At 37.5% G+C, this 19,036-nt stretch overlaps 1 protein-coding gene across 1 annotated transcript in view; it reads left to right on the top strand.

Annotated features, from left to right (window-relative positions):
• Window positions 1-19,036, top strand: part of map2k7 (mitogen-activated protein kinase kinase 7) — a 51,680-nt gene that overhangs the window by 10,994 nt on the left and 21,650 nt on the right. Inside the window, exons 3-12 of the mRNA XM_052137010.1 lie at window positions 3,073-3,217; window positions 3,309-3,375; window positions 3,458-3,571; window positions 3,991-4,110; window positions 4,953-5,060; window positions 5,214-5,393; window positions 6,159-6,239; window positions 6,446-6,588; window positions 6,767-6,812; window positions 9,377-9,516. Coding sequence (XP_051992970.1) covers window positions 3,073-3,217; window positions 3,309-3,375; window positions 3,458-3,571; window positions 3,991-4,110; window positions 4,953-5,060; window positions 5,214-5,393; window positions 6,159-6,239; window positions 6,446-6,588; window positions 6,767-6,812; window positions 9,377-9,516 — 1,144 coding nt within the window. The remainder of the gene's footprint in view (window positions 1-3,072; window positions 3,218-3,308; window positions 3,376-3,457; window positions 3,572-3,990; window positions 4,111-4,952; window positions 5,061-5,213; window positions 5,394-6,158; window positions 6,240-6,445; window positions 6,589-6,766; window positions 6,813-9,376; window positions 9,517-19,036) is intronic.

Genomic DNA, 19,036 nt, shown 5'->3' with positions numbered 1-19,036 from the left:
ATAAGGATAGTAAAACCCAAAGTTTTTGACCTTGTGGGGACATTTTGTCGGTCCCCATGAGGAAAACAGCTTATAAATCATACTAAATTATGTTTTTTGAAAATGTAAAAATGCAGAATGTTTTCTGTGAGGGTTAGGTTTAGGGGTAGGGTTAGGTTTAGGGGATAGAATATAAAGTTTGTACAGTATAAAAACCATTATGTCTATGGAAAGTCCCCATAAAACATGGAAACACAACATGTGTGTGTGTGTGTGTGTGTGTGTGTGTGTGTGTGTGTGTGTGTGTGTGTGGGATTAACTTGTTTTGCTATGAGATCAGACAGTATGCATGATGTGGCTATAACTGCATGGCTCGATTGTGAACAAACACACAACAGCACTCAACAGGGTGTTATGCGTGCAGTAACTATTGGGTTTGAGCTTCTCTGGCCTCTTCATTTGCACTCGTCTCTATCTCCGCTCTCTGTCCGTTGATTCCTCAATCGTTTTTTTTTTTTTTTTTTTTTTCATGGAAGAGATTGCTAGGCTCTGTCTTCTGCACAGATGTGGATTATGGCTGTGCATAAGTCTGTGTGTGTGTCCAGCAGGTGTTTCTAAGCTGTGTGTGTGGCCGTATTGCCTGACCTCACTGACTAATTGAAGCTAACTGATTCTTTCTCATGAACAGGCATTCAAGAGGAATCTGAAGTTCAGTGGTCTTCCCTTTCTTCATCTGTTTCCTCTTTATTTACTTGAGTATTTACAGATATTGTCAGCTTATACAACTAAAGAATCAGCATTAATTGAAATCGATGTTCATCAAAAGTGTTGTCATTTCACAGTTCTCTGCTCCAACACCACTATTAAAAGTTTTGCACGGTTTGGTGAGCGATTTAGGATTTTACGTCACCTGGTGGTGACTGCTTGTCTCGTATTTGCCCCGGTGCATGCTGTGAATGCTTACACTAACTCCATTGGCTGGTTTTCACTGTTTCACTGGCAAGGACTTCAGTGTATGAGTGTATCTTATCTTGGCATGTGATGGAAAGTTATTGCTATTTTTGTGACTATAGCATTAGGATTTGAAATTGTGACGTGATCTAAAACATTGACTGCGGGTAACACAGGGGCACCTTAAAAAAACAATCGGGGAATACGAAAATTATATTTACATATCTAATATGGACTATATAATATACAGGTGCTGGTCATATAATTAGAATATCATCAAAAAGTTGATTTATTTCAGTAATTCCATTAAAAAAGTGAAACTTGGATATTATATTCATTCATTACACACAGACCGATGTATTTCAAATGTTTATTTAATTTAATTGTGATGATTAAAACTGACAACTAATGAAAATCCCAAATTCAGTATCTCTGAAAATTAGAATATTATTTAAGACCAATACAAAAAAAGGAATTTTAAAAATGTTGGCCAACTGAAAAGTATGAACATGAAAAGTATGAGCATGTACAGCACTCAATACTTAGTTGGGGCTCCTTTTGCCTGAATTACTGCAGCAATGCGGCGTGGCATGGAGTCGATCAGTCTGTGGCACTGCTCGGGTGTTATGAGAGCCCAGGTTGCTCTGATAGTGGCCTTCAGCTCTTCTGCATTGTTGGGTCTGGCGTATCACATCTTCCTCTTCATAATACCCCATAGATTTTCTATAGGGTTAAGGTCAGGCGAGTTTGCTGGCCAATTAAGAACAGGGATACCATGGTCCTTAAACCAGGTACTGGTAGCTTTGGCACTGTGTGCAGGTGCCAAGTCCTGTTGGAAAATGAAATCTGCATCTCCATAAAGTTGGTCAGCAGCAGGAAGCATGAAATGCTCTAAAACTTCCTGGTAGAAGGCTGCGTTGACCTTGGACCTCAGAAAACACTGGACCAACACCAGCAGATGACATGGCACCCCAAACCATCACTGACTGTGGAAAGTTTACACTGGACTTCAAGCAACGTGGATTATGTGCCTCTCCTCTCTTCCTCCAGACTCTGGGACCTTGATTTCCAAAGGAAATGCAAAATTTACTTTCATCAGAGAACATAACTTTGGACAACTCAGCAGCAGTCCAGTCCTTTTTGTCTTTAGCCCAGGCGAGACGCTTCTGACGCTGTGTCTTGTTCAAGAGTGGCTTGAAACAAGGAATGCGACAGCTGAAACCCATGTCTTGCATACGTCTGTGCGTGGTGGTTCTTGAAGCACTGACTACAGCTGCAGTCCACTCTTTGTGAATCTAACCCACATTTTTGAATGGGTTTTGTTTCACAATCCTCTCCAGGGTGCGGTTATCCCTATTGCTTGTACACTTTTTTTCTACCACATCTTTTTCTTCCCTTCGCCTCTCTATTAATGTGCTTGGACACAGAGCTCTGTGAACAGCCAGCCTCTTTAGCAATGTCCTTTTGTGTCTTGCCCTCCTTGTGGAAGGTGTCAATGGTCATCTTTTGGACAGCTGTCAAGTAAAACTTTGCCTACAAAACTAGACTGAGAGACCATTTAAAGGCCTTTGCAGGTGTTTTGAGTTAATTAGCTGATTACAGTGTGGCACCCGGTGTCTTCAATATTGAACCTTTTCACAATATTCTAATTTTCTGAGATGCTGATTTTGGGGTTTTTCATTAGTTGTCAGTTATAATTATCAAAATTAAAAGGAATGAACACTTGAAATATATCAGTCTGTGTGGAATGAATGTATACATTATCCAAGTTTCACTTTTTGAATGGAATTACTGAAATAAATCAACTTTTTGATGATATTCTAATTATATGACCAGCACCTGTATAGTTGAACATTGATTTAAAATGTGCTCCAAACAGACAGCTCCTGACAAGTAGGATAAAGGGATGAATATATATACACACACACAAATATTTTAATAATTGTATTGCTTCCTGAGATTCGCCCATAGAATAATACTTCCTGAGTCCCGATCTAGAATTCTGGTCCCCCAGACCTGATCTAGTATCAGGTCTCTTAATCTGGGATGCTTTATGAACCATGGCCCCAGTAAAGACCATCAGGTCACTGTCTTCTCCTTAGTGTCATTCTCTCCATCCTTTCCTCTGATCTTTCTTCGTAGCTCTGCAGTTACCGCTGGCCAATGATGGAGGAAGTCGCTCGTCCTCTACTGAAAGCTCACCTCAACATCCCTCATACCCCAGCAGACCCAGACAAATGCTTAAGCTTCCCACCCCACCCTACAGCCAACCGAAGAGCCTGGAGAAGTATGTCAAACATTACATGCACCTAAAGAGCATGATCTAGTGGTTAAGTAGAGTCTTGGTGTGGTAATGCATCTTTTTTCTTCTTTTTCAGTGCTGAAATCGATCAGAAACTGCAGGAAATAATGAAACAAACAGGTTACCTCAAGATTGATGGACAGGTGAGATTCAGCGTCCCCAGCTTTCCCTAATATATTATGTGAATAGGGTTTTTGCCAGACCTCTTATTTATGTGTTATCTAGCGTTACCCCGCAGAGGTGACTGATCTGATCAGCGAGGGGGAGATCGGCAGTGGAACGTGCGGACAGGTGTTTAAAGTTCGCTTTAAGAAGACTGGCCATGTCATCGCTGTCAAGGTAGAGAAAACTTGAATAATCAGCACAGGCTTCTGAATTGGATTAAACTACAAGGCCTTTTTTTTTTATTTCCATCATAGTTGTTTACCTAGGTAACATAAATAGTATTTGACCATGCTAAAAGATTAATAAAAGAGGCATGAAGGTGTACTTATAAGGTTTGAAGGTTCTTTACTGATCTCAGATCAGCTTTTGGATGCTGGTTATTTTGAATCATGGGAGTTTTTGTGTTAATTTATTTGTCTCATTGAACTTTCCTTGTAATTAACAAATTGTTTAAACAGCAGTGTAGCTCAGTAGTTACTGTTTACGAGTTACTAAACTGCTGTTTGTGTACTTTTAGAGAGGTGTGTGTTTTCCCAATGTTTCTAGCAATGCTTATGCTTTGTAATATTTGCATGTGTGTTTTTTCCCTGCAGCAAATGAGGAGGACGGGTAATAAAGACGAGAACAAAAGAATCCTTATGGATCTGGATGTGGTTTTGAAGAGTCATGACTGTCCATACATCATCCAATGCTTTGGAGCTATAGTCACCAATGTGAGTAACACACATGCACACACTCATGATCTGTGCAGTTTTACCGCCTTTTCCTAATCCTGTGCTGTCAATAATCAATAATTATATTCCTTATTAGTATTTCAGTTAAATTAGGCATTAGTGGTTATTAATCTGGATTTATTTATTTTGATCTGCTCTTGGGTTCTTGATGGTAAATGCTAAAGGGATAGCTCACACAATTAAAATTCTCTCATAATTTACTCACCCTCATGCCATCCCAAATGTGTATGACATGCTTTCTTCTGCAGAACACAAATGAAGATTTTTAGAAGAATATATCTGCTCTGTAGGTCCATACAATGCAAGTGCATTATGATCAGACCTTTTGTAGCACCAAAAATCGCAAAGAAGTAATCCATAAGACTCCAATGGTTTAATCAATGTCTTCAGAAGCTATATAACATGTGTGGGTGACAAACAGATACAAATTTAAGTCCTTTTTTACTGTAAATCTCCACTATCACTTTTACATCTGAAAGTGAAAGTTAAAGTGCAGATTTAGGGTAAAAATATTGTTCTGTTTCTCACCCACACCTATTATATAGCTTCTGAAGACATTGATTAAACCACTGCAGTCTTATGGATTACGTCTATGTGAATTTTAGAGCTTCAAAGTTCTGGCCACCATTCACTTGCACTGCATGGACCTACAGAGATAAAATATTTTTCTAAAAAGCTTAATTTGTGTTCTGCTGAAGAAAGAAAGTCAAACACATCTGGGATGACATGAGGGTTAGGAAATGATGAATTTTCATTTTTGGGTGAACTATCCCTTTAAAGTATCTTGAATGACTTGAGATCTCATGCTGTCTCCTGTGCAGACGGATGTGTTCATTGCCATGGAACTAATGGGGACGTGTGCAGAGAAGCTGAAGAAGAGGATCCAGGGGCCCATACCAGAGGCCATTCTGGGAAAGATGACTGTGGCGGTAAGACTTTCTTTCTATTATCCTGTCACAACTAAATTTAAAAGGACTTCTTTTCTGCCATTGCTTGTTTCTCAAGGTAATAAGTGGTTTTCACTGAGCACTTTAATTTTCTCTCTCTCAACTCTGACTTGCTTTGTTTGTCCTCATATTTAGATTGTGAAGGCTCTGCTGTACCTGAAGGAGAAACACGGTGTGATTCATAGAGACGTGAAACCATCTAATATCCTGTTGGATGCCAAAGGGCAAATCAAACTGTGTGACTTTGGCATCAGTGGCCGACTGGTGGATTCTAAGGCTAAGACTCGAAGTGCCGGCTGTGCTGCTTACATGGCGGTGAGCACACAAAAACACATTCTCTTATATACTTTAAATGTGCTGTATACGATGTTAACCATTCTGGAACTTCTGTCTGACATAACCACCGATTTGGAATCCAAAACCCGCCTTCCAAAGATAACGTTGTACCATTGAGAAGTTAGAGCAGAAGAGTAGCATTGATGAGATAACCACGATTATTGTGCATTTTACATTAAAATCACATTTTCCTGTCCAAATAAGGGATTGAACGGCACATTTGAGTGCAGCTCCTGAAGAACATGTGAAGACTGAAACGCTGCAAATGTACACACAGTCTGCGGAGGTTCATGCCAAACTCCCGTGAAAATGGTGATTTTATTGAATGCAAAGGCTCTGGTTTCACTTTAATTTAGCGATCGAGTAATGACGGATGTTATTTGCCTTTGTGGTTTCATAAAAGCAGTGTTAATGGCACGCGGTTACACAGATGATCCATGTGTCACACCTGAGATGAATTAATAAATACAGCATCTCAAAGGTCTTCATGTAAAATAAGGGCTTGTGGGTTTAAACGGTGAGCCTTAAAGTAACGTGTAAAAATTAAGAACTGTGAATATAAACATTTTACTGTAATATAATATAATAGAGGCTAATAGCTATTCAGGTTTGCTGAGATCCAACAACAACAGTGTAAATGCAAAATGGACCAAAACTAAAAATATTATATGTAGAACAGATATTTCTGTTTTACACTGTTGCAGAATTTACCGTATTAATCTCTATGATCTTTATGTTTCTCAGCCTGAGAGAATAGACCCTCCAGATCCCAGTAAGCCAGACTATGATATCAGAGCCGACGTCTGGAGTCTTGGTATCTCTCTGGTGAGTTCCTTCTTCCTTGTGTTTGCTGAACCTCATTTACTGGGGGTTGTTTAGGCATCCAGCAGTTAGGTGCTATGGAAAATAATCAGGGATTAGCTGATGTAGTCGTTAATGTGGAATTAAATGTTGTTTAACTGAAGAGCTAAATTTCAAAACACCATCTTGAATTGCTGTTAACATTTACCTATATACCTCCCTGCCTGTAGGTGGAGTTAGCCACAGGACAGTTTCCTTATAAGAACTGCAAGACAGACTTTGAGGTTCTCACCAAAGTTCTGCAAGAGGACCCGCCGGTCCTTCCTCTCAGCATGGGCTTTTCCACTGACTTCCAGTCCTTCGTCAAAGACTGGTACACACAACCACAAATTCTAGCTTGTAAAAAATATCAGACGATCATTTGAAGTCGTTTTTTTTTTGTTTTTTGGACACATTGTTTGAGGCATATTTGCATTTACACACAACACAAGTGTATGTTGGTTATATTTGTTTGTGAGTTTTGTACAGGCCTAATTCTTCTGTCTCTGCAGCCTCACAAAGGATCACAGAAAAAGGCCAAAATACCACAAGCTGCTTGTAAGTGTCAATCTTCCAAATGAACTCCAGTTAAACTCCCTTGCAGCTTGTTTGTACTCATGTACTGTGTAGGGTCTTTAAAATGTATTTTCTAGGGATGTCAATCGATTAAAACATTTTAATCAAGTTAAATGCAATATATGCCCATTACTGAATCAAATAAATATTTGCCGAAATAGACCCCCAAATATAACAATATGAACACCTATTTATTCATGAGATTGGTTTGGCTGCAGTGCATTAAATCATGCAGATACGGGACAGGAGCGTCTGTTAATGTTCACATCAACCATCAGAATTGGGTAGAATGTGATCTCATTGATTTTGAGGCTGGTTTGAGTATCCCTGTAACTGCTGATCTCCTGTGATTTTTAATGCACAAAAGCTGCAGCTGAAGCCCAAAACAAGCAAGTACAACCCCCCAATATTGTGTGCATTGCCCCCTGCTGACTGCGAGTCGCAAAATCTTGAATTGCTTTGTTAGCAGGAAAATGCCTTCTATGTAATTTAAATGTGGGACTCAGGGGTATGATTAATTGCATTATTTTTATGTAATGAATAGCACTGAATTAATGCATTAAATTGACAGCCTTAATATATGCATCTTTTATTTAAATACATTTATTCTTGGTTGACCAATATGTTTTTTTAATGTGCAATGCCAATATTTATAGTGTGGTATTGCCAATATAATGGTGACCTAAATTTAATAAAATACAGTTTAATGATAGCAAATGAGAGTAACATTTATTTTCCATTATACACCGATCAACCACAACATTAAAACCACCTGTCTGATATTATGTAGTTCCCCCTCGTGCCACCAAAACAGCGCCAACCCGCATCTCAAAATAGATGCTATTCTTCTCACCACTTGTGAGTCCACTTGTGAAAAGGTTTATAATAGTTTATTTTTCATTACAAATGATAATATCAGCATTACAGTTTTAGTGAATATTTAAAAAAAAAAAAAGTGTAAAACCCAATGCTTATGATATAATCCTGATCTTGCATATGAATTTCCACAGAGCATCTAAAGTGCATTATGGGAAGATAACGTGTCCTTTTGTATAAAATGAGTTAACATAGTTAATATCACAAATTTGCTTATTTGATTACTGATCACGAAATTGTGTGGAATCTTAAATATTTCTTATATTATGTCATTGTAATCATGTAATCTCTAGCACTCAAGCAACAGCGAGAGAGCAGCAGGCAATTTTATATGAAGTTTTTCGCACCTGCATTCTAATACACATCTTGATGTAATCCTTTCTCATGATCACGCTGCATGTTTTCATCAGCTGAATGGGAGACCAAACACTATTAAAGTGTTACGAGGCTCGTGCAAGCCATTCGCGCATCACTTAAGTCGATCAACTATTCATCCCTTTTCAGTGAATCACACCTGAAAAATCCTAAAACTTAATTTCCAGGTTTCATTTATATTTTGAATAGACTTGAAAAGATTTTTGAACTCCACGATGTGGTTTATGTTTTCTGTTTTAATCATTTAATATCATTTTGAGTTTGACCATGGTTTAAGGAGGGTGTAACTGCATGCTGGGTTGGAAATCTCTAGGGTTAATAGTGGTGTTGTCCTTATTACATGACGTGTTGTTCTGAAAGCAAAAAGAAACAAATGAAACAAGGAATATAGGCTGTCATCAGCGCAGCCTGACCAAAGCAAAGTGGCCGCATTTACTTGTGCGATTAACCAAAAGTAAAGTGCTGCCTGCTCTTGATGCACGAATGGCTTGCACGCACTGCACGAGTCTGTTGGGCATACAGTGTATCTGGAAAGTATTCACAGCACTTCACTTTTTCCCACATTTTGTTATGCTGCAGCCTTTTTCCAAAATGGCAACTCATGAAAACACTGCGTGATCATGAAGAAGGATTGCATCAAGAATGGAATGCAGGTGCGGAATTAAAATAAAATGGCCTACTCTCTCGCTGTTGCTGGCACGCGGAGGGGTAATCACTGGCACGCCAGCAACATATGTGCCACAGGTTACCGACCCCTGTTCTAGAATTTACTCAGAATGGTGCCAAAAACAGAAGATGTCCATTGAGTGGCAGTTCTACAGACATGGCTTGTTGATGAGAGAGTCCAACAGAGAATGGCCAGACTGGTTCAAAGTGAGAAAGTCTACAGTTACTCGGATAATCACTCTGTACAATTGTGGTGAGAAGAATAGCATATCAGAATGCTATTCTGAGATGCGGGTTGGCGCTGTTTTGGCGGCACGAGGGGACCAACACAATGTTATGCTGGTAGTTTTAATGTTGTGGCTTATCGGTGTATACTCATAAATGAATTCAAAATAATTTGTAATCAATGACAAGGCTGTGGTCAAAACGTTTTGGAGCTGATACTAGAGGCTGCTAACACTTCTATTAATTGGCTAAGCTGGAATGTATTTTGGTTCATGTTGATAATCTTTAAATCGCCAAATATCAGTTTAATCAACCTATCCGAAATAATGGTCCAACACTAATTCACACCTTTAACCAATTCTCTCAATTTAAAAATCACTGTCTTTTTTGTTTTTCCCTCACAGGAACACAGTTTTATCCGTCGTTATGAGGTGTCGGAGGTAGATGTGGTGGGTTGGTTCCAGGGGGTAATGGAGAGCACAGAGTCTCCACGCAGCAGCCAGTGCTTCAACCATCACCAGCTCCAACATTCTCTCTTTAACAGGTAGCCAAGTGGAGAGAAAAAGAGACACGGATTGAGAGAGAGACAGAATGATGTGATGTTGATTTGGAGACGGGCAGATAAAAAGTACATTTGAAAGAATGGAAGAGTGGATATGGACAGATTGTGAAAGAGAGAATGTTAATATGGGAGTTTGACTGATTGACAGACAATCCTGAGCAGGTTTGGTGTACAGTATATTTGCAATATTTTTGTCCTCATCCACCCATTAAACAGGATGGACCATTAAATGTTGCAATCGTAAGGGACCTTTCAGACCAAACGCGTTCTTGCGAAACTTGGCGCAATGGTCTAAAACATCCATCTAGCGCATGTTTGTGCAAGTACACGTAAGGTGTGAATGGCCCCTTACATACTCACTGTGACACAGGTGCACACACAGACATTTACAATAACACACTGTTTCAACAAACCTACAAGAAATGACCACCGTATTAAGTTTAGCCTCAAGTACTCCGCAGTGGGATCTAAAACAGCTACAGTGGGAACGTCACTTCTGTTTCCACTCTGTCCGTTCAGTTCAAAATCAGCACGTCTTGAAGTCCCTTATTCAGGGACTGAACAGAGTAGTCGAACAACACTGTGCAATGATGTGTGTGAGTGTATGTGTGTGTATTATCCGTTTATAAGTCTTAGCTCTCTGTGTGTGGCAAGTCTTCACTTTCCTGTACAGTTTGAGTACACTTGTTCACAGCTATTCAGCGAATCAAGTCGATTAGAAACTAGGGAGAGAATTTATGATATGTTTTATAGTAATGTTCTTTTCTGTGCTAGGAAGCATCAGCAGATATTTCAGTAATGGTAACATGTATTTATAGAATTAGTGATTCTTAGTGGTAGAACTGCTAATCCTTAAAGTTTAGATTGTTATAATTGGATCTGGAATTCCATGTATAAAAATAGATATATTGGTTAAGGGAGAAATTTTGTATATGAAGATAAAACTAGTGATTGACCGATATGTTTATTTTTCTAATGGCCGAGTTGGTATATGGGTATGAGGATGACCGATATAATGCCGATACGATAACTAAGTTGGTGGAAAAGAACGAAAACTGATTAATCGGCAGTTCGTTTTTAAAATCCATTTATAGAATGTAATAGAAAAAAAATCCAAGTCTTTGTTTACTATGACATGCACAGACATGGAGGCTACAAGAGTCCAAAAAAAAAAACTGGGGACTCCTAATTATGAAATGACGGAGACGTGGCTCCATTACTATGCTTTATATTGAAGTATTCCCCAAATTAAGCTTTTAATATCCTATATATTTACCAGATGAGTTTTAATCAGGAATACGTTTTATTATTATTCACAAGATAGGAATTTGGGTGTGCTGAAGGGGCATGTTCCATATAGTCGCATTTTTCTGTGCATGCCCCTGCTTCAATTTAGAACACTTTATTATCTAATTAATATAACAAAATGTACATTGAAGTGAGGATGCAAATATGGATACATTTGTAAATGATGAAAGATTTAGATACAATAAAGTTTGCCGTTATTGCTTTTATTTCACATCTAGAGGCCATTGTTATGGGGTAAAGCCAAGATATTCTTACTGTAGAATCCTCCAGTGCCGGCGTAAGAGGAACATGGAGGAATGATCATAAAAAACAAACAAATAACAATCGGCATTGATTTTTGCCGATAACCGATAGATGTAAAAGCAAGTATCGTCATGATTAATCGGTAAAACGGATATATCGGTCTACCTCTAATATAGATGATTACGATGACAAGGCTATCGTTAGATTTTGGTTCTAGGTGAAATGAAAACTTAACAAAATGGCCAAATAATAGCCGATATATCGGTCTATCACTAAATAAAACACAAAAAAATTAGTCCAGAGTATGTTAAGTTGTACACCGTGCACACCTCAGGTCGACAAGTGTTTGAGATATGGAGCGAGTTTTACAGAATTTAGTTTTGTTTTTCGGTATTAGTGTCTGAGGAAGAAACGGCAATCCGTTACAGGAAGATAAGATGAGAGATGTTGTCATTGTCACTCAGAAGGTTTTTATTTGTCTGCGTTAAGAGGTAAGCTGGGGAGTTTTTGGAGTGATGAGCGGGAAATGGCTGTTTTTTTTATCATTCAGTTGGTTCATCATTTCATACTCTTGAACCGTTCCCTGTAACCAAAGCTTGTTTTCTTCCTGAAAACTCGTTTTTTTTTTTTTTTTTGACACAGCACTGCTTTGTTTTTCTTCCAAGCGGTTGTTCTCACAGGATTTCAGCACCTGCTCGTGGGTCACGCTGAAGATGTTTCAGCGACTTTCACAACCAAAGCTCTAGGGTTTGAGATTCACTGCTTTAAAAAGCCAAATCACCGCTAGACAGAGTGAGAAGAGAGAAAAATGCACAAATGGGCTTAGAGAGGATCAGAGCGTAATGGTATGTTGAGACAGGAAGGGAGTGTGATGTTTAAAGAAAATGTGGAATGACTATTGAACGAACCAGAGGAAATAACGGGTGGGAAAGGAAATGTAAGGCAATGATAGTTGGAATATAGAAAGTATGAAAGAGGACTGCTGTTAAGTCTTATAGAAAGTAAGGGCTCGCTTTTTGAGATCTTTTTGTGTGTAGGTAAGGTTTCAGGGTTGACTGTGGAAGTTGTTGGGTTTTTTCATAGACTGCTATGTTGTGAGCTGTCAGGGCATGTGTAAAAGCTTTCAATCGTATTGAACCTATATACCAATTTTTATTTTTAGGGGTTAATTTGCTTGTTTTGCATCTTGTTGTTTTTGTTACCCTTGAAAGTTTTTCGTATTGTCTGCTATTATTATTATTATTTATTTATTTATTTATTATCTTATTGCTGCTACTGTTTACTGTAGATGCTGCTGTCAATGATTATATTCCCCAAAGGACAGTTCGTTTTTTGTTCTAAACCAAATGCATAAAACACTGCAATGTCTACACATTTACCAAATACGAGAATGATTACCGATAGAATGTTGGAGAAGCTTATGATGTGATCCATGAAGAGGAAAAGAGAGAGAAGGCAATTGGAAGTCATTTGAGAATATCTATATCTTAATAGTTTGCTTTTAAAACGACATCACTATGCCAATGCACACAACTTCACCGCTCACTGTAGGCAACTAATAATGACTTACTGTTAATTGTACAAAGTAATAGTCACCAGCTGGTAATATTTATATATATTTGAAGTAGATTTTATGTATTACACTATTAACTGTGGGTCATGCAGACAGATATGTTTGTAATTGTCCTCCTGTGTCCATCCTGCGGTGGATGAATTTATGTTTTAAAATAAGCCACTTTGTTCAGCCGTTAATATGTTTTAATAAATTCCCCATATTCAATTACTTATAAGCAGGGCCGCTCAAATTCTGTCCACAGAACTTAGCAAAAATCTCTGCAGAACACCTGTCATTCACAAAGTTTGACATATTTCCCGCTCTTTGGTATGCGTTTATCTAAAACTTTTGCTAATTTGATTACGCTTTCAGCTACCAACTAGCTAACTCCGTTAGCAGTACCATTTTATAACGTTTAGAGGTGCACTCAGTATGTTTTTAAACATGTCATCTTGGAATTACAGTGACACCTAGTGGTGTGGATGCAGCATCATTTAAACGCAATGTTTTTAGTTACCAATGCCATTGTAGAAATTCATTACTTAGTCATCTGTGATTCATTTAATCCATGAGTTAAAGTGACCAATAACAGGGCTGTTACTGAGATTAAGCGAGTAGTATTCAGCTGGTTGTGTTCCTAACATGGCGGCTCCCATGATGGGACCCTCTGTGTGTAGAAAAATAAAATAGCTTTTATAAGGTTACTGTTATGACTTAAGTCTACATCTCATGTCGGTACACATTACGTAATATGTTTCGGAATTACTATTCATCTCTTTGGGAGTAAAATTTGACTGAGTGCACCTTTAAATGGTATGGTACGTTCATGTCGTAATTTTTACGGTAATCACGAGATTCTAATTAAAATCATTCATGTCTTTTTAGAACTTGTAATTAGTAGTTGTAAACTTGGAATTCTATGAAAGCTCCGACTTCACAGTTGTAATGTCATGTAAAAAGAACCAATATGGCAGCGGCCTCAAAAACGGTAGTGAAACATATTTTGGTTGCATTTTATTTTACAGCATGTGTACTTTCTGTATACTTACAGTGTACTTACCCAAGAAAGTACTGAGTAATATTGGGTAACTACATATGTGCTTAATATAGGATAATGTTGGGTTTAGGGTTAGGGTTAGGGTTAGTATCTAGTAATTATTGTAGTTTTTTTTAAATGTAGAACAGTACTGTAAAATAAAGTGCTACCCATATTTTTTTATTCCATTTATTATAGCCAGTGTTACATGGAGCGCTTTTTATTTTTAAACATTTTCCAAGAACATTCAGTGGTTAATTAATTAATAGTGATTAAATATTTAGCTGTCATCGACAACAATGCCACGCCAGGATCAGTGTTTTTACATTATGCGCGTTGCCATAGAAACTAAGAACATTTCAGTCTGTGGACGTGAAAAGCACTTGAGTAGGATCTACGAATGATTGTTTCCTAATTACAGTAATTCCATCAGGTCGTGAACGCAACATTATTCTGCAGAATCCTGCTGATTTTACCTCAATCACAGCAGAAAATGCGGGAAATATGCAGATTCTGTCTGAATCAAATGAATCTGAAAGAAAACAAAAAACACAGGAAATGGATGAAACAATTTTTCCGTTTCTCTAACACTATATTTAGCAATGAGCTCTAACTATTTACCTCCCAGTTGTTTCTTCACTCTTTTCACAAGCCAAATAGAGTTTATAACAACTTGCCATCAACATAACATTGATTATTCCCTGTTAACTTATAACATGCTGTTACTATAACATCAGTTACTCTGGTACCTGCCTGTCTGTCCGTCCGTCATTCTCTCAGTGGACCTCATAGATATGACTGCAGCATTACACACCAAAGGTGTCATCAGTAAAACTAAACATGTGACATTGTTGTCATTAGGATGATTATTATTATTGATATTATATTAGCTGATGCTGGATTGGTATTCGAAGCAGAGGATGACCTCCCTCTGGTGAGGCAGGGAATATACAGGTGCTGGTGTTCTTCAGCCTAAGCCATTTCGATCCCACAATCACATTATTATTGTTCTTCATGTCAGATTTGGACACGGCATCTTGCTGCTGTCTTAATCATCAGTCCCTCACCCTTCACTGTTGTTTTGTTGACATTCTCTCACACACACCCCTATGGAAATATGGCTTGAGATGCTGATCTTCTTGATTTTAAGCTTTGTTTAAAGTGTACTTCCATTCACTGTTTTCTGGCACTATTTTCATTTTTGTTTTTTTACTGTGTAATTATTCTTATTGTTTTATTTGCTTTTATGCATTCTTAAATCAAAGCATCACTTTGTGTATGTATGTATGTGTGTATGTATGTATGCATGTCTCTGTTTTTCTGAAATGGGTGTTTGTGGGAATAGGAGAAAAATCTATCCTAAAGCCATTTTCACTGTCAGTAGTAGTACTCATCCCAGAACACCAAATGAATAGATGTAAACTAAGCCAGTGCTTGCTGTTGTTTCAATAGCATTATTGTGTGTGCGCGTGTGCGCGTGCGTGCGTGCGCGTGTGTGTGTGTGTGCGCGTGTGTGTGTGTGTGCGCGTGTGAGTGTGTGCGCGTGTGTGTGTGTGCGCGTGTGTGTGCGCGTGTGTGTGTGCGCGTGTGTGTGTGTGTGTGCGCGCGTGTGTGTGTGTGTGCGCGTGTGTGTTGCAGCATCACTGTTATTTTTCGATTGGGTGCTCTCGTGTACTTTGCCGTCATGTTTTACTATGGAAAATTTTTACTTTCTTAATTATTACAATTGCTGTTATTATTTAAGTTATCTTAAGGATGGCCCACCTGTAATAAAACCAAATACTCACTATGCAGTCACTCAAATTAAGCCAGTTTGCTTTTCCCCTGAACATCGAGCACAGAGAGTTTTAAAGGAATGTTCCCAGTTCAAAACAATCAATGGCATTTTTGGTATGATGTTGATTACCACAAAAATGAACTTTGACTTGACCCTCCTTTTCAAAAAATCTTGGTTACAATGGAAGTGAATGAGGCCAATTTTAAAACATTAAAATACTCACTTTTTCAAAATTATAGCCACAAGACATAAACAATATGTTTGTTAAAATCACTTGCAAACCTTTTCTGTGCAAAGTTATAACCAATTTTTCAACTTTGTTACCATGACGATGTAATGTCAACAAACCCTAAAATGACTGTAAAAATGACCATTTAAACAATTTTACAGCTAAAATAACACATGAGTTTTAACAGAGATATTAATGTAAGTTCATTTATAAAATTATAAGCTTCACATTTCAGCCTTTAAACCCTCCAAAAACTGGCCACATTCACTTCCTTTGTAAGTGCCTCACTAGAACCTCAATTTTTGCTTTTTTTAAAGAAAAGGAGGGATGAGACTTGATTTTTGTGGTAATCAACATTATGCCACAAATGCTGTCGATTGAGCTTAACTTGTATTGAACCCAAACATTACGTTAAGTCTTGTTTTATCTGTTTTTCTCCAAGACGAGTGAGTGAAGATCATGTCCTCCGCTAGTGCAGGAGAATTTCCGATCAATAGCGAGAGAAGTGTTTTTTTATTTCTACAATGAGCTGACATATTAAAGGATTGTACTGGGGTAGGGTGGGTTGGGGGCGTGTTTAGGGTCAGATGTGGTTGGTAGTTTGGGAATTAGTTTGTCATGTGCTGTAAGTATATCAATTGCATGTTATGATCTCCGAAGTAACTGCCATTGATTTTACACTTTGGGTAGGAGGGAGGGTTGGGGGTTGGGGGTATGGGGACATTCGAGGTATTTTTGATGATATTCTAGCTATATATATATATATGATATATATATACCTATATATATATATATATATATATATATCTATTCTGTAGTGTTTTTTTTTCCCCCAAAAAAATATTAAATTGTGATCTTAGAAAAAGACACACTTTTGCCTATTTGTCTCCTGACTTTGTTTTGATCTGCATATCCATTATAGAATTAGTACTTTTATTATTGGCTGATTTCATGCTGTTAATAATGTTGTTTCATTTGTATTAATTCATTAACTTTTTGTTTGTTTTTCGTCCATATTTGCATTTGGTTGATCTACAAAAGAGTGCTAAGAGAGACTTAATGTCTTCAGCTGTTAGAAAACCAAAAATCTGTTATTTTGTATCATTTTTGGTCCTTTTGGAACGGTTTTATTTCCAATTTTAAACTTTTTGATTACCATTTTGTTTGTTCTTACTGTTATTATTACTATAACTATTATCTTCAGGGTTAAGATCACACCAAATTCAAAAGAGAAAAGCTCTTTGAAAAACAAATCTGAATATATTTCAAGATGTTTTTATAAATTCAAAGTGTGTCTTTTTCTGTTGAAGTCACGCAGTCACTTCTTTTCACCTACTGATGTTTATTTTATTATTTTTATTATTAGTATTGTTTCCCCAGAGCTGTTTTCATGGCTCTTTTTTGCTGTATGGTTATAATGTCTCTTTATGTGGAAATGTCACTATTCATAGCTGCTGTTGCACTGGAGGGTTTTTTATTTTATTATTTGATGTGATTGAATTTAGAACCATGTAGTTCACAAGTTCTCTGAGTAAATGGAGTTTAGAAATGTTTAAATCTGCTAATACTTTTCTATGATGCAACAATGGACATGCTGTCAATGTCAAAGCAACGGATCTCCTTAAATGTGTTCCATTGTTGTTGGCTTCTTTACTCAATGGAAAACTATATTGAATGGATTAGAAATGCTTTTGTGCCAACAACAAACTTGGACAACCTTTCATGCTTTCTAGCATATGGATTTACAAAGGTTATAGAGATTGACACATTTTTGCTCTTTTATTTTTTGGGAAAAGTTTGATTTTAAACTAAGGTATTTGATGTGGTATGTTAAATAAGACTTAACTACAACAGCAAAGCACGAGGTAATGTAGCTTGTCTTTGGTGAATATTGAGTTTATTTATTATTATTATTTCTTTTCTTGGTACCATCTTAATTTAGCCTGAAACAAAAGTATCCCAAACTGTTGTATTGTATTGAGACACAGCCATCACAGTTTTATCTTGTCATCTTATTTCAAATGAAAGAAATGCCATTTATATTGTGAATACCTCAGGATTTTTTTTTAATTATTATTAAAACGTTTTAAAAACCTAAAACAAATGGAAAAAAGTGTTTTGTGCTGGTTTTTTTTTTCAACTACTGCAAACAGACACCACTCTTTAAACATTGTGATCTGTGTCAGATCAATCTGCCTCCTGTGTAGAACAACAGGACTGTCACACACACCTGATAAAAATGATCATTCGCACTTTGATTATTCACGTCAGGGTCCTGATCACCCTGTCAGGTTTATTGTGCGAGAACAACCAGCTGACTGTACTTTATCCTGCTTATTACACGGCTACTAACCAAATAAATACATGGACATAAAATATAGATTTGCATTGAAATTATATATTTTTGAGAAGCAAGAAGTCGCTGAACAGCTGAAATCCACCTCCGGTTTCATCGGAATTCTGTTGTTTACTTTGTTATTATTACAAGACTACATTCCAAATAAATGCACATGAAACATTGATTTGAGCTGAAATGATTTTCTTAGCTTACTTGTAGAGATTGCACAGAGCGGTTGTTACAGAGCAATATCTGGCCACTGGATGGCGCCATTGACCAATCAGTATTGAGTATTCCAGAGAGCTTGTAATAAGTCTCATCATATTAAGTTTTATCATGTGTACCAAGTGTCTTTGGGACATCGGTTCAAATTACAACTTGCCATAAACCTTTTTAAATTAAATGGATATCACCTGTGCAGAGTCCAAGTGTTTCAAGTGATTTTAGTATAAATACACCTTTCTCTGGAAGGAGTTAGTATCTTGAGAAAAACCACACCATGAAGACCAAAAAACATTCCAAGCAAATCCGCTAAATGTTTATTGATAAACATAAATCAGGGGATGGATACAAGAACATTTCCAAGTCCCTGAATATCCTTCAAGTACTGTGGAGTCAATAATTAAGAGATAGAAAAAGTATGGTACAGCAGAAAATCTGCCTAGAGCAGGCCATCCTAAAAAACTGAGTTACCATGCAAGGGGACTAGTGAGGGAGGCCAACAAGAGACTATGACCCCTCTGAAGGATTTACAAGCTTCAGTGGCTGAGATGGGAGAGACTGTGCATGCAACAACTGTTGCCTGGGTTCTTCATCAGTCACAGCTTTATGGGAGAGTGGCAAAGAGAAAGCCACTATTGAAAAAAACCCATATGAAATATCGGCTAGAGTTTGCCAGAAGGCATGTAGGAGATTCTGAAGTCAGCTGGAAGAATATTCTATGATCTTATGAGACCAAAATGGAGCTTTCTGGCCATCAAACCAGATGCTATGTTTGGCGTGCACCAAACACGGCA

The sequence above is a fragment of the Xyrauchen texanus genome, chromosome 11 (genome assembly GCF_025860055.1).
Source record: "Xyrauchen texanus isolate HMW12.3.18 chromosome 11, RBS_HiC_50CHRs, whole genome shotgun sequence".
Taxonomy (NCBI): domain Eukaryota; kingdom Metazoa; phylum Chordata; class Actinopteri; order Cypriniformes; family Catostomidae; genus Xyrauchen; species Xyrauchen texanus.
Note: the sequence above shows the minus strand (reverse complement) of the source record. Positions and strands in the feature narration are given on the sequence as shown.